At 41.3% G+C, this 14,952-nt stretch overlaps 1 protein-coding gene and 1 pseudogene across 2 annotated transcripts; both read right to left on the bottom strand.

Moving 5' to 3' along the window:
* The window catches only part of LOC119276863, a 7,309-nt pseudogene extending 2,324 nt beyond the window's left edge, over positions 1-4,985 (bottom strand).
* A 2,106-nt stretch (positions 4,986-7,091) lies between these two features.
* Positions 7,092-14,708, bottom strand: LOC119276862 (mitochondrial-processing peptidase subunit alpha-like). 2 transcript variants are annotated; one of them, XR_005136833.1, is made up of 14 exons: positions 14,558-14,708; positions 13,033-13,254; positions 12,651-12,947; positions 12,413-12,580; positions 12,154-12,321; positions 11,974-12,054; positions 11,728-11,794; positions 11,537-11,634; positions 10,684-10,756; positions 10,517-10,587; positions 10,138-10,187; positions 8,035-8,147; positions 7,747-7,920; positions 7,092-7,415 (listed from the first exon to the last, which is right to left on the bottom strand). XR_005136833.1 is itself a non-coding variant. In XM_037558034.1 (13 exons), the coding sequence occupies exons 1-13, from the start codon at positions 14,594-14,596 to the stop codon at positions 7,868-7,870; spliced, it is 1,500 nt and encodes a 499-aa protein (XP_037413931.1). In that variant the 5' UTR covers positions 14,597-14,708; the 3' UTR covers positions 7,575-7,867. The 2 variants fall into 2 exon arrangements, 1 of the variants encoding a protein (XP_037413931.1); XM_037558034.1 differs by lacking the exon at positions 7,092-7,415 and having other exon boundaries at positions 7,575-7,920.
* Between the last annotated feature and the right edge of the window lie 244 nt (positions 14,709-14,952).

The following is a 14,952-nucleotide window of genomic DNA, read 5'->3' as shown; positions in this document are numbered from 1 at the left end:
TTGCAAACAAAGTGTCACAACATTTGCATTTTGACTGGTGCTTTCTGAGTTGCAGACTTTGGAAGGCACTGCGACGAAGTTATACTCTTGTGTTTTGGACTATGCTACCACCTATGACGATTGCAGGGTTCAAGGTCACTGCCCCAGGGCAGCTCTCGCTCAAATTTTTTTCGCTCTTCTATCAATGGAATGATACGCAAGCAGAAAAAATATCGCCATTTGCCGCATCGTTTCACAATTTGTGAATGCCAGAATTAAACCTTGACAGAAACTATGACTCGCCATATGAAATATTGATGGCCCTGAAGCAAATACCCCCATTTTCCATGATGAAGCGAGAGTCCCATACTACACCATAGTCAAAAGTAACTTGATAGGGGCATGTGGAAGTTATACTTACATGAAATGGTATGTATGCATGCCTGCCGTTGACCATTCCCACTGTGAAGCTATATCCTGCCATTGCACCATGAATGGCACTGTGTGCCAGCAGTGTGCAGTAGACATTGTCCGAAGCATTGCTTGGAATGGCTCGGATCATGTAGGTTGGATCTGTCAGTAATAATAACCGGCTGCTGATGTTACACCCAACAAAATGATATACCACTGTACAATCTGATGTAGAGACGCAAACAAAAGATTGTTACCTATGTATTTAATGGTCATCTCCATCTTTTTGCTCTTGCAATGATCCTACAAGGAAATGACAAAGTATACATTAGAGAATTCTTAAGTGAGGTCCAAGAAAACGCCTGTTTTGATATCACCATACTAATAATCCGTATGAGGTAAGACTGAAAGCAACAATGACAAATGTGAAGGTTCACTGCGATATTAGCTTTGCTATCAGCATCCTAGTAATTCTAGTGTACATGTTCCAAAGGCGGCCTCAAAGTGACACATCCTAGCAGTTCTAGTGTCAACAGAAAATTTATATGCACAAAATACATGCAAAGTAGTATCAATATATCATGTAAACTCGTTTTAGAAAAGAAATTATATTCACCTTAATCTTGTGAGTCAACCAGAGACCAACATCAAGAAGCAGCTTATTTCCAGATGCATCTAGCTGATCTGCTACAGGTATACTTTTGGCAATAAGATCCTGTCCTGCTCCCTCAGCCACTACAATGACCATGTGGTTGTTCTCCTTCAGCCTTCTTTCTATATACTCAAAGAGTCCACCCTCCCCCTCCAAATAAAACAGAGATTCAGGAATTAAGCAGCAGTCCTACAGAAGAAAGGAAAAAAATCCAGGTTATCCAGCCAATATAACACAAATTATGGAGAAGAAGAATGACACATCTGAACATTGGTGCTGCGTCTCATCTAACACAGTCAAAGTAAAAAAAAAACAATGAAAAATATAAGGCTTAAAAAAATTACTGAGTGCTGTTTGGAATAGCTCAGATATGCATAGAAGGCACTAACTTACCACATCTCTGCTTGCCAGCGTAGCATACATTGCAATAAACCCTGCATTAGCAAGGAATCATCACATTGAGGACTAAGAACTGCATAATGCAATAGCTAAAAATTATTAAAAAAAATCCATTGTGACGCATAAGGGATAAGTACTTAATGAACATTCCACTAAACATTTTTTAGTTAATCGGAGCAAATCAGCGAAAGACAAGGTAACTCCTTTTTGGCCTGCTTTTCTACCCTTGAAGGAAGAAACAGCAAGGGGGGAGTTGGCAAATGATTCAAGAACTCATCAGTCAGCAGCAGCAAGGACCCATATTAGGATGGGCTAGGAACTAAGAGAACTAACCACTATAGCGACCCATCAGTTTCACCAAGCCTATTCCGTTCTCAGCACTTGAAGCTTCCACATGAGCGGCATCAATGGCACGTTGGGCCTCTTCTACAGCAGTGTCAAAACCAAAGGACTTGTCTATAACCTAAGAATTAATATATTACAATAATCAGTATCAATTCACATCCCCTGCATACTGATCTCCAAAATCAACCGATATTCAGTAAAAGCATCTTTGTTGTAGAAAAGCAAGCAGTCATATATTACCGCTATATCATTATCAATAGTCTTGGGGATACCAGCAACAGCGACTTTTAGACCACGTCTCCGGATTTCCTATCAGCAATTCCAAAAGTTAGAAACTGAGTCAAGAAATGTGAACATCTCAGTCGATACTCCAATTATATTTTCACTAAAAAATATTCTAATAATGTATTAATGACTTCTAAAATATGAGCCTTTAAGACGATATCTACATAAATGTGGTGGATACACTGCTGATAGTGATTACCTTGAATATCTCATATGCTCCCTTCTGAGTTCCATCTCCTCCAATAATGTAAACCTAGATAAGGGGCACATGCAGAATTTGCTCAACTTCCGAAATAAGGAAGATCGTATAAACAACGCTTACAACATACAAATACCTGATTAATTCCACGATCTTGAATGTTATCGACAATCTTATGGGTATCATGACCACCACGTGAACTTCCAAGAACTGTACCACCCCTTTTGTGGATATCATTGACACTTTTTGGTGTCATGGGAAGATAATTGCTCGAATAGAAGCCTTTGTATCCATTCTACAAAATTGCTTACGACATAAGTAATAGAAAATGAACAATGCTTTTGAAGTTAAAGAACCATGCATAGATATAGATTTAATAGCTACAGTTTAGAAATTGCTTTCACCACTGCACTACAATGCTTGCTCACGGTCATGGCAAAAACACGGTGGCACAAAGTTCCCATTAATCGAACAAATTCTAGACTCATATGACACAACGAAGCTCATGGACTTCAGAACATGCAGTTATTATAAGTGTAGTACGGTGGAAATAATTTCCTAAGTAAATCTGAAGTAAGATGACAGGGATTTTGCTCCTTCCGCACTGGCATGAAATGCAAATGCAAATGTCTATTAATTCCTGGGAAATGTTTAACAGGACAAGGATCAAGGAAGGTGGTCTTCTTTTCCAAACAAAGATATGGCATGGACCAGTCGTCTGGGATAGCAACAGCACAAACCTGTATTCCGAAGACATCGTTGACATTGTACATGTGGGATAAGCCACACACCAACTCTCTAATGACAGTATTGAGCCCAGGGCAAAGGCCACCACATGTCACAATGCATGCTTTCACATCTTCTGGCTCGAAGTAGACCTGATAAGGCTCAAAATTTATACCAGATATATGTAGACAATGCATTGCCCTTAAATGATATAGGCACATATTTAAGGCATCATACCCTCTGGCGAGGCCCGGCACGACGGAAGTGAACTCCACGTGGGCTGTTCTTCTGAACAACCACCTGTTGTGGCACAAAAAACATGTCATTTCACCAATTACCACCTTAAACATATTATTAATGTACGAAAAATCTGCTTTGACTCTTTTTTTACCTTTTCAGGTACGGTATCATCTGCATTGACAAAATATTGCCTGGTAAATATGTGAAGAGAGCCTTCATTTAGCTTATCAGATATGTAATGAGCACAAGAGATTTTGCGCAGGTGACAACAACGGCAAACTGATGGTAGATCCTTACTTGACAGTTGAATAGGCAGGGTGATCTTGCAATGGGTTAGGAAAAGTCTGTCAGGAAGGACAAAAAAGGAAACCGTCAGCTTAATTCCCATGATGTCACCTTGAAATCGATTCACTTCATTTTAACATGTAATTGAAGCCAAAAATAAATAATGAATTGCTATGTATCCAGCATTCCATGAATGCATATGCAGCTGATCTACAGGAGAATGTCAGGCCTGTTCTGTCTACTACACCTGAAATGCCACAGTACCACAACAGGTGGTTTGGGAAAGGGTAATCGAATATTTGTAAAGTGAAGCCACACTCCATTCAGCCCGGATCGGATCAAAACTCCGATCCAGGCATCCACAAGTTTAAACAACAAATCTAACAAGCGTCACCTATGAACAAAGAGGCCAGTTCATCGTAGGAATCTCACGCAAAACAGCGTTGATTTAGGTAGGAATCTACAATCTCCAAGTGTTCTACTACTATGTTATCGGATCATATCCGGCTAATGGGGTCACTCGCCAAAGATCATCAGATCAGCACTATGTAAGTGTCCGAAAATGGATCTCACGCACAACCAATCCACAAACTGACACCCAAAAACTTGGAAAATGTAAGGGGGCGCCTAAATCATCAAATGCTGCGTAATCAGTGAAGGCGAAGCTCAGCACAAATGGCAGAAGGAACCAAAGCCAAGCATAAGCGAAATTCGCGCATCCAGAAGCAAAACCACGCCCTCTCCCTGACAAGCAACAACCGCAGTTCATAGAAATTCCCACCGCGGGCGCGGGGCCACCAAATCCGGCAGCGGAGCAAAGCGGGAGCAGGGGAGGGGGAGTGGGTGGCGGCGCTCACGGGGAGTTCGGGGAGGTAATCGGTGAGGTGCTGGACGTCGTCGAGGACGTAGCCGTAGTCGCCCTCGTCGAGCTTGGCGAAGGCGTCGTCGTCGTCGCGGAGGCTCGTGGCGGAGGCGTTGCGGAGGGCGCGGAGGTTGGGGTAGGAGTCGCGGGAGATCCGCACGCACGTAGCCGAGAAGGGGAGCGCCTTCTGGGCCGGCTGCAAGTGCCGGTACCGCGGCGGCTCCGGCGAGTCGTGGTCCGCCTCCACCGCCACGCCCAGCCCCTCCTCCACCTCCTCCTCCTCCTCCTCCTTGGGGAGAATGATGTGGGACGCCATCGGAGAGCTCCCGGCGCTGGAAAGCTGACGGAGTCGAGTGGGTGGTCTGGTCTCGCTGGCGCGTTAAGAAAACCGTTTCCTCTCGCCGGAAAGGCAGAAGCCGACGAGCGAGCTGGTCAGATGGAGGTTTAAATATTCGGCCAGCGGCGAAGCGTGGAGAAGGGGAAAGACCGAAAGAGGGAGGAGGAGGAGAAGGCTCGGGGCTTTTCGGTGTGATGTTTTTCTGCTGTGAATTCGTGGTGATGAAATGGAAAATGGAGATGGAAATGGTTTATGCGGCAATTATTTAAGGTGAGTGAATGGAATCGTGTCTTGTTTCTCAGGCAGACGGCTGTGGATGCATCGGTCGATCACAGTGGGAATAAATAGAGCCGGGTCATGCCTGGCATCTACTCCTACTTATTGAAGTTTCTTTTTCATTGCTTTTGGAATAAATGAGAAGAAATGTGCCACCATCATCTCTTTGCCGAACATCTCCAAAGGCAAATGCCTAATTTAAGCCCCCATGTATTCACACAATCAAGCTTCAAGCCCCATTTATATGTCACTACACCGGCGCCCTCATTTCGGGCCTCCTCATTTGTCCGTCTTAATTTTTGACGGAGTCTAAATTTGACACCTTAACTTTGAAAGCGGACAACTTGCACCGTCAACTACTGAAACCGAACAAGTTTCGTCCATGGTCACGGTTTTGACCGGTTTTGGTGTTCTCTCACCCCAGTTTTGACCGTGCCAACTCAAATTCACATACTTTTTCCAAGTTCGAACAATGTTTTAAAAAAGCATGCGGATTTGAAACAAGTACACGTGTTTCAAAAACAGTTCATGGATTTGGAAAAAGTACTCAGATTTGATAAAAGTTACGTGAACTTGAAAAAAGATAAGTGGATTTGAAAAAAGTACGCAAATTTTTAAAAAGTCTATGAATTTGAGAAAAAGTACGTGAATTTTTTTAAAAATACACAAACTTGAAAAAATACGCGGATTTGAAAAGAGTATGCGAATTTTAAAAAGTTCATGGATTTGAAATTTTATGTGAAATTGAGTCAGCATTGGTCCAAAGAGGGGTGAGTCAGCACCAAAACCGAGACCAAGGACGAACCTTGTCTAGTTTTAGTAATTGGGGGTGTAAGTTGTCCGGTTTCGAAGCTGAGGGACCAAATCTAGACTCTGTCAAGAGTTGAGGGACCAAAAATATACTTCCCTTAGAAATATATTTTCATCATATTCACTACACATTCAACAATAAATATTGCACACAACAGTTCAACAATACAATAACTAACAAGTCAAACAATCCAACAACAAATGTGATTGGCGACAGCTAATTCAACAACTCATACATACTCCCTCCATCCATGAATAAGTGTACATGTAGCTTTTGTCTTAAGTCAAAGTTAAAACTTTGACCACCTTTTTAGGAAAAAGTAAAAGCATTTATGACACCAAATTAGTATCACTAGATTCGTTTTGAAATGTACTTTGATAATCTATCAATTTGATGTCATATATGTTACTATTATTTTCTATAAAGTTGGTCAAAATTTTAAAACTGACTTAGAACGAAAGCTAGATGTACACTTATTCGTGGACGGAGGGAGTAGCTGATAAAACAGAGGATGTACATGGAGATGTTGAAGGCATGAGAGTGAATGGAGCTTGAGAAGATGAAGGCGAGGGACGACATTGATATTAAGAGAGAGAAGGTGAGGATAGCATGGATCACTGAGGAGTTGAGGACATGTTGGCCGATGCTAGCCTCATGGATAATGATGTCGTGGATCACCATCATGTGCAAAGACATCAATGCATGCAAGAAAAAAACAAACTTTGATTCATCATTCATCTCAAGTATCAACCTTGCTCGCCCTGTTTTTCTTGAAGTCCATCCTCTCCCTTTAGACATACAAGTAGAGTTTGTACCTTTCCTTTTTCTTCTCCTCCCTAATGTCCCTATTTTTTTTCAATTCCACGTTTTTGTCCCTAATGTCCCTATTTTTTTCAATTCCACGTTTTTGTTGAAAAGGAGCTCCGCCCTCAAGGACGACATTTAGCTGGCTGTTCCATGACATGTAGCTCTATCTTTCTCCCACTTCTCCCCCCTCATCATCCTACTTCAATTCCACGTTTTTGTTGGGAATATATGCTAAAGGTTAAAAAAACAGCACCACTGCTAAACTTGCATCCACTCTAAGCTAATCAAATTGTTATTTTACATGTTTTATCATTTATTAAATAAACATAATTTAATCCCATAGCACCTATGTGATGCTAAGGGACATGACAAAAGATACCTAGAAGAGGGGATGGAGAGAGAAGCCTGACGTGTTTACTTAAGCCAATGTGTGCCTTCCAAAAGAATAAATTCGAACCATTCATAAAACATTTCAAATGAGAAACGAAGCCAATCATAATAGTAGGATTGCAAAGATACTCTTGTATCCTATGAAAAAACACAAGGATGAAGAGCTAATGTAGAAAAATTTGTTGCATAAGGCAAATGCTCGCTTCAATGTAGCACACATATGTCGAAGAAAAAAAATGTACAAGAAAATTGGAGGAGCGAGCAGGCTTGGGCCCATGGTAGTGAGCATCCTCCATTCCTCCTAGTCGCTCCAAAAGAAATGCTTGTTGAACCGCAAAATAATGTTTGTCAAACATCAGATAATTCTCTTTAACGCAAATACCGATCTGTTGTCTCTCTACGGGCATCCCGCTGCAAAAGAAACCCTAACCCACGTTATTACATCAAAGAAAAGATGGTCGAAATTATTCAAATGTACTCCCTCCATTCCAAAATAAGTGGCTCAACCTTAGCACAACTTTGTACTAAAGTTAGTACAAAGTTGAGACACTTAGTTTGCGACAGAGGGAGTATTTCTTATGCTTTATAAATCTAGCCGTAAGGGCTTAGCTAAGGCATAATGCAAACAAACAAGATGACTAGGTAAAAAAAAGGAGTTAAAGCCTGCTGCAGATCTTTCAAAATATGTACATAATAGAGGAAAATAATAGTACTAACTAATAAGACAGTCAGCACCACTAACATGTGTTCAGTGAGTAAAACGATGTGTTCAGTGGGTTCCAGTGGTTAGGGCCATTGCCACAAGAGTTACACATCTCTGCACATCTTGTGCAGCCGGAACATGTCTTGCAACGGGCTTTCCCTCACTTTGAATGAAACTTCCTGCTAACAGACTCGTAGGTTGGGATATTAGTAACTGCAAAACAAACATTTTTTTGGTAAACCACAAGACCACGGTCGCAACAATGTTGCACAATCTACTTGATGGCAAAAAATGTAAAGAAGAACAATGTGCTTAGTAAGAACATACCATCACCCCATGATGCCATTGTAAGGGGTGTAGAAATAATGTTCTTGGCAGTTGAAGAAATGTCATTCAGAGTAATTGCTTCGACATCTTTCAAGAATTTCTCGATGGGTTCCCTGCAATGTCATGGAAGCTGAATCACTGAGGTTCAGAATCAAGGAAAAAGTTGAAATGGTACTTTATAGCCTTATATTATAGCTATCAAGTGCTGGCTAGGTAACAAAAAGATGTGGACAATGCTTGTCCTGCAATAGCTCCTGCACCTGAGATTAGCATAGCAAAACAGTGATATTTATCTGTATACTCCCTCTGTCCCACAATATAGTGTGCATTGGTTTGCGCAAAAGTCAAGCTTCACAAACTTTGACCAAGTTTATACAGAAAAGTATCTACTCCCTCCGTTTCTAAACAGAAGACCTTTTAGAGATTTCAATATGGACTACATACGGATGTATATATATGTATTTTAGAATGTAGAATCACTCATTTTGCTCTGTATGTAGTCAATATTGGAATCTCCAAAAGGTCTTATATTTAGGAACGGAGGGAGTACATCTATAACACAAAATATATACCATATGGAAATATTTCATGATGAATCTAAAGAAATTGACTTAGTATTGTAGATGTTCACAATTTATTCTATAAACTTGGTCAAAGTTGACGAAGTTTGATTTCAAAAAGATCTAATAAGCACTATATTTTGGGACAGAGGGGGTATATAAATACTGCATGTAATAGCTAGAATATGGTCGACGTGTTTATTCGCAACAAAAGGAAAAATGATCAATCGCTTGCACAAACAATGCAGCTGCCAGCTAGAATGCGGTAGAAGGTCAATTTCTAGCTAGACTGGATCAACAACTGGAGGACTCTGATATCATGATTTTCATATGGTGATGTGAAGTTCATTCAGCTTGGGTATAAACTACTGGACAATCCACAAGATAGATACAATAACAGCATGAAAATTCGAAAAATGCCCCAACAAGGCTTATCTGAAGCAAAGCATCCTCTGGAAAAGAATAACTGCAACCTGTCGCAGCTCTGGAAAAGAAGCAAAGCCCCTACAGCCACCTCAAACTTGGTTCACCAAGCCATTTCACCCAGATCGAGACTGGAAGTTTCTCGCTAAGTCGTGGTTATCATAGCTATTTTCTGTACATGGGCCTAAGGGCAACTCCAACTATACCCACAATATGTCCGCCCCTTGTCAAACGAAGAGAGGAGAGAGAAGGGAGGGAAAGGGAAAAGTGGGTTTGTGGTGGGGTCCGAGGCCAAGTTGGCGATGTCCGCGGACTTCCGGACTCCCCTAGAACTCCCCCCAGTTTGAGGAATTTCGGACGTCCAGACCAGTCCGCGGACATTTTGGGCATATTTCAGGATCCACGTTGGAGATGCCCTAACCAAATTCTGCACTAAATGACTTTTTAGTTCCATTTTAGCACAGAACGTTACCTAATCGATCCACCATCAGGACTATATACAGAAAAACTATAACGTGAACTATGAAACCTCCTCATATATTTCATCGAACAAATTAAGAATATCTATTTGAGTTCCAAAACTAGTAAGCATGCTGATTCTTCAGAAAAAACATATAAATTGGAAAATACTTTCCCCTCAAAAGGGCACTGCAATGTTTACACAAGCACATATGTAAATGTTGAGAAATACTGTTAAAAGTTCAAACAGAAGAGAAGGTAACATAAAATTAACAGTGTTAAAATCAGACCGTAATAACTGCCTAGTTGGTAGTTTTAAATAGCCGGCTATAGCCCCGCTATAGCCTTTTCATCGGGGTGCCACTAAATGGTCTCATGTACAAATAGCCCGCTATAGCTGATTTGGAGGTCTGCCGCTATTTAGCATAGCCAGCTATTTAAAACACTACTTTGGTCAATAGAGTCTATCTGATTTCCAAATGATTGAATGCATAGCTAGTGCATGTGAATGTGAAACATCATGAACACTGGGGAGTTGACTTTAATAGCTACTCCCCCCGTCCCAAAATATAAGATCATTTTTGACACTATGAATAGTGTGAAAAATGATCTTATATTTTGGGACGGAGGGAGTAAGTTACAGATGCCTGTCTAGCCATACCTTTCACCATAAGTCATAACCTGCCTCCCAATGTCTTCACATGCTACAGCCTGGAATGAATAATACCAAGTATTAAGTATATAATGCTTCTTCCATTCTTAAATAGACAATATTTTAGAATAAGCACAGTCAAAGTTTAGACTTTGGTTGCTAATATACATACAACTTCTAAGATTTGTCACATGAAATTCAAATTAGCAGATCATCAATAGAATTTCCATAACATGCCATTTCATATAAGTTCCATTAACATACAATTAGAAAAGGCAATGGTCAAATGGGTGTATTTGAGACCATGTGGAATGCCTATTTAGGAACAGAGTGGGGTATGAGTTAAAAGTTTGTCTGAAGGATTCAATTAGGGGTTAGGAATGCATACTCTTGATTCCAAGTCCATCAAAACTTTACACTTTGCTGCCCGTTTAGCTCGATCAAGCTGTCCTTGTGTAACTAAGTAGAAACACAGCCAAGTGGGAAGATTAATGAGTGGTCAATTTAGTTCTAGAGATGATTCGTTACACAGCAGATGTCAAATAAGATGCAAACCATTTCCAGGAGTGGCAACTTCAAGAAGTTCCCCTGCTGCCAAATCCACAGCCTTCGAGGCAAAATCTGGACTCTGTGATCACAGAACACAAAAGCATGTTAGATTAGATACAACTATATGATAGAAAATAAAAAATAGTAGAATGATGGATCTGTGCATAAGTGTGAAACCAGGTCAAGCAATAATTTGTCCATTTGACTGCACCATGAGAATAAGTAAACTACAAAAGGAAAATAAAGAAACGACACCAGCTGGAGTCTGGGCAATTCTTTACTCAACCTTTACACATTATTTGCGTTGTTTGTGTTCTAGGGAGAAGTAGACTGTGAAAACGATACAAAATGTTGGACAAAATAGTGATAGGATGGACGGGAGGTAAGATAAACAGACACGCCAAATGGCTGAAATTAGGATAGGTTACATGCTTCTTTGGTATGCAGAGATTATATCGCAATTCTAACTGGATAGCCCCCAGAAAAGTACCAGACAGTTAGCTTTTGTTATTTGCTTATTGCTACTGAAGGCATCAAAAGTTTCCACTCTTCCCCTACTCAAGCTACTTTAGCCTTTATGTTGGCTGGAGGGGCCTTTAGCTGTTTGGCTACGCATCTTTTCTCTAGGTAGGAGCAATAAGTTTCTTTGCCTTAAGCTGTTTCCATGTCATGTCGTTTCATGTAAGACTAATTACTGTATGCCATTAAACCCAATAATCAGAAAGGATAAAACATACCACATAGCAATGCACACAAATTAACTATTTCTGGGAGATACAAGACATCACAAAGTTTTATTCACATCTTGAATTTCATAGATAAAACATGAAGGATAGCTTATGTCTGAGAAGATGCTTACGGTTGTTGCAAGAATTCCAAAAAGACCAGAATAGTTGTGGATATGATTGAAAGCGGAGAATGATTCGATCTGATGGTAGTGGCTTAATATCCGGAGAGCTGTATGTAAAGAGTGTTAAAGTAAAAAAAGTAATTAGATTAATTTAATTTTGAATCATTGGCAGGGATATAGAATTGAAAGGCATGACATACATAATCGAGAATACAAGCCCTTCCCAACACCGCCAGTACAGAACCAATCACCTCCCCCCATGAGCTTCTGCAGAAAAAAACTTATTATTATAGTGGGCAGTGGAAAGTGGACACGTAGTTCGCTTTTAATATGCAAGCATATGATAATCATTAAACCACACAAAACCTCGAAGAAAAGAAACTGCTTGTCTAGAATTTTGTCCGTAAATAACAGTCACTTAAATATTTGCTAACGCCCCCCAATACCTGAAGGACAGTTACAGTAATAGCTGTTTTCTCTTCATACCATCCACCTGGCACTTCAAAAGCAAGAGCAAAATGTGTGTTCTGTCCACGGGAGAGAACAAGTAAGAACTATAGAAGTAAATCATAGATACATCACCATGACCAGACAGCGCAAAAGATAGAAAAACAGCAAGAACTCACTTGACAGTCTGCTTGACAACGATAGTCTCCTCCCACATAAACTGATTTTGGCTCTTCTGGACGCTTCACAGCAGGAAGATCAGAGAGAAGTGGCTCAGCAATTGAAACTAGCACATCATGCTCAACTCCTGATGCCGCTAGGACCATCCTGGGTGCTGTGTAGTTTTCCTAAATGCCTCAATGCATACAGATTTCAAAACAAAATCTTTCTAACTAAATAACAGCAAAGATGAGTAGATGGCAGATTAATGAATCTTACAGCAACGAATTCCTTAAGAACACCACTGTCCAATTTATGTATGGCAGGCTCTGGTGCCACCAAGGGCTTTGCCAGTGCCCCAGTATAGCCAGCAGAATGGAGAGCCTCTAAAAGTAAACCTTGAGGATTAGCAGAAAATTCAGCTATTTCAGCTTTCATCTCCTCCAGCTGTAAGACAACAGGACATTAATACAATGAAGGGTAAACCTGGAGCGCTTACCTTTAAATAATGGAATACCTGCTCTCTAACCTCCCAATCAAGAAATGCTGGGTTTCTCACACTATCAATAAGTACTTCGACCATATCAGGTACATAGGCCCTGAATGCATCATAGGTATAGCACATTTGTTCACGAGTAGCTATTGCAGAAACATTCCCTCCAATGGACTCTACCTCGCGTACTAGCCGCAAATGACTCCTGTTTGTGGTGCTCTTGAATGACATTCTCTCCAGTAGATGCGATGCTCCAGATGAACCAGGTGTTTCATACATAGAACCACAATCAATATACAATCCCACTGTTGCTGCTGGACTCTGCAGTTAAGTCCCTATAAATTACCCCAATGTAGATATTTAAAAAAAGGAACACACTGAAACATCTGCAGGCACATAGTGATACCGTTGATGTTTCTGAAGCAATTTTGATGCCATTCGGGAGAGTGGTAACTTTTGCCTTGGCTGGCTCTACAAAGTCTGGTAGTGGTGGAGGAATGGTGACGCCTGGGAGAGGGACATCAAGAGCTGGAAACTGGGTTGGCTTGCTACCAAGAAGCCAACCAAATAAACCACCAGAAGACTGCTTCACAACACTTGTACTAGCAAACCTACTAGAACCATGTTGCTGCAAGCAGAAAAAGGAAACAAATTGTGCGGTGGCGAGAACATCAGGTAACATCGCTAAAACTCTAAAAGTAAAGGTTGAAAACGGAAAAGCTTGAACATGAAACCAACTTGTGTGCAAAATACATAAGTTAAGGCAGGCAACAGGTGAAAATAAAAACCAATAGGACCAAATTGCAAAGCAAAACCCACCATATGTAAATTTAAAGTAACAAAGTGTGGCTAGTAACATATATCACTCCTTGAGTTTCAACTACAATATATTGTCGATGCTCTAAGTATGATCTGAAATAAGTAATGGACACAAGGACATGATGTTCATACAGGTTTAGACCTCCTTATAAATGATAACAAAGCTAGTCGTGTGTTCTTATATTGGACATGTTACAAAGGAGGTGATGCTTGCACTAGTTAGAGGGAAAGACGTGAACAAGTGTGTAATGTCGAACGGGATACAAAATGAGGTGACATGGGAATTGTTTGTCTAATAACATATAATCATTGAAGGGGCGCAGTTCCTTGGTATGAAGTGATGCACATTGGATCACAGGGAACAACAAACTAGGGTGGTTCTTGTCAGTGACTCTGATGATGGTGCCTCTGAATGGCAATTGTTTGACAGCACATTGATGAGTGTGTACGACTTATGGCACTTGGCAGTGTGAGTTTGTTAGGCACATGCTGTCTATGGCAGACAGATGGAGGTACGGATTGTGCCTATCTGATGGACCCAATTTACCCTTAAGGCTAATAATGACAAAGTAAATAGCCAACAACTACGTTTTAAGCATTTTATACAGTATCACAGATACATGATATGGATGCGCCAGAGATGTATTTTTGTGTTTATGTAGCACAGATTCATAGTGTGGAAACCGTATCACTTATTTGTATTTTCACTTGAGTTGTAACACAGCCCAACATAAGTAGTACTAGCTCAAATACCAAAATCACATCCTGCAGATCGTGGTTCTAATTGGAGTGTGGATCAAATAGACTGGTATTTACATCACCTCACAAATTTGTCTAGCTCGGTGTCTGTCAGAAATCACCTGACTTCTACTATCCGCGTCCCTTCTTCTCTATTCGAGGGATAACAAGCACAGCACCCGCAGCAAACACCATGCGTATACACTCTAGCCCCCGTTTCTAAGTGATGGAATTGGAAGCTAGACCAATCGAACATATAACCAACGGCATATGAATCGGCAGCAACTCCACGAGCACCACCCGAGGAATCAGCTCGTTTGTCTGACGAACGCTGAGGGTTTGCTGCGGGGCGGGCAGATGGGGGAAGAGGGTACCTTGAGAGCGCGGAGGTGGCTGCCGGCGACCCGGTACATGGCTGCCGCCGCCCGGGAGCTCCGAGGGCGGGGAGTGGCGACCCGGACGGAGACGAGGGGAGGGCCGCCGAGGAGCTGAGGGCTCTATGCTCGTGTACAAACGAGCGTGCGTCGGTTGAGTGATTCTGGCCGGGTCGTGGGCCGTAGTTTTGAGAAATGAGCAGGCTATTTCGGCCCTGCATACAATCGGCCCATCGTGCTTATCGCGAGCGAGTCAGCGATACAACAATCGGCCCATGGCGGCTGTACTCTCTGCCGCGAGGAAAAATATTTGGAAAGATCGGATGATTCGGATCCAGCTAGTCGACTATGTTGTTCGAAAAGAAAAAGGGAAAAACTTGCCGACCACCGGTCAC

This window comes from Triticum dicoccoides, chromosome 3B (assembly GCF_002162155.2).
Source record: "Triticum dicoccoides isolate Atlit2015 ecotype Zavitan chromosome 3B, WEW_v2.0, whole genome shotgun sequence".
Classification (NCBI taxonomy): Eukaryota; Viridiplantae; Streptophyta; class Magnoliopsida; order Poales; family Poaceae; genus Triticum; species Triticum dicoccoides.
This window is presented reverse-complemented; position numbering and strand designations above follow the sequence as displayed.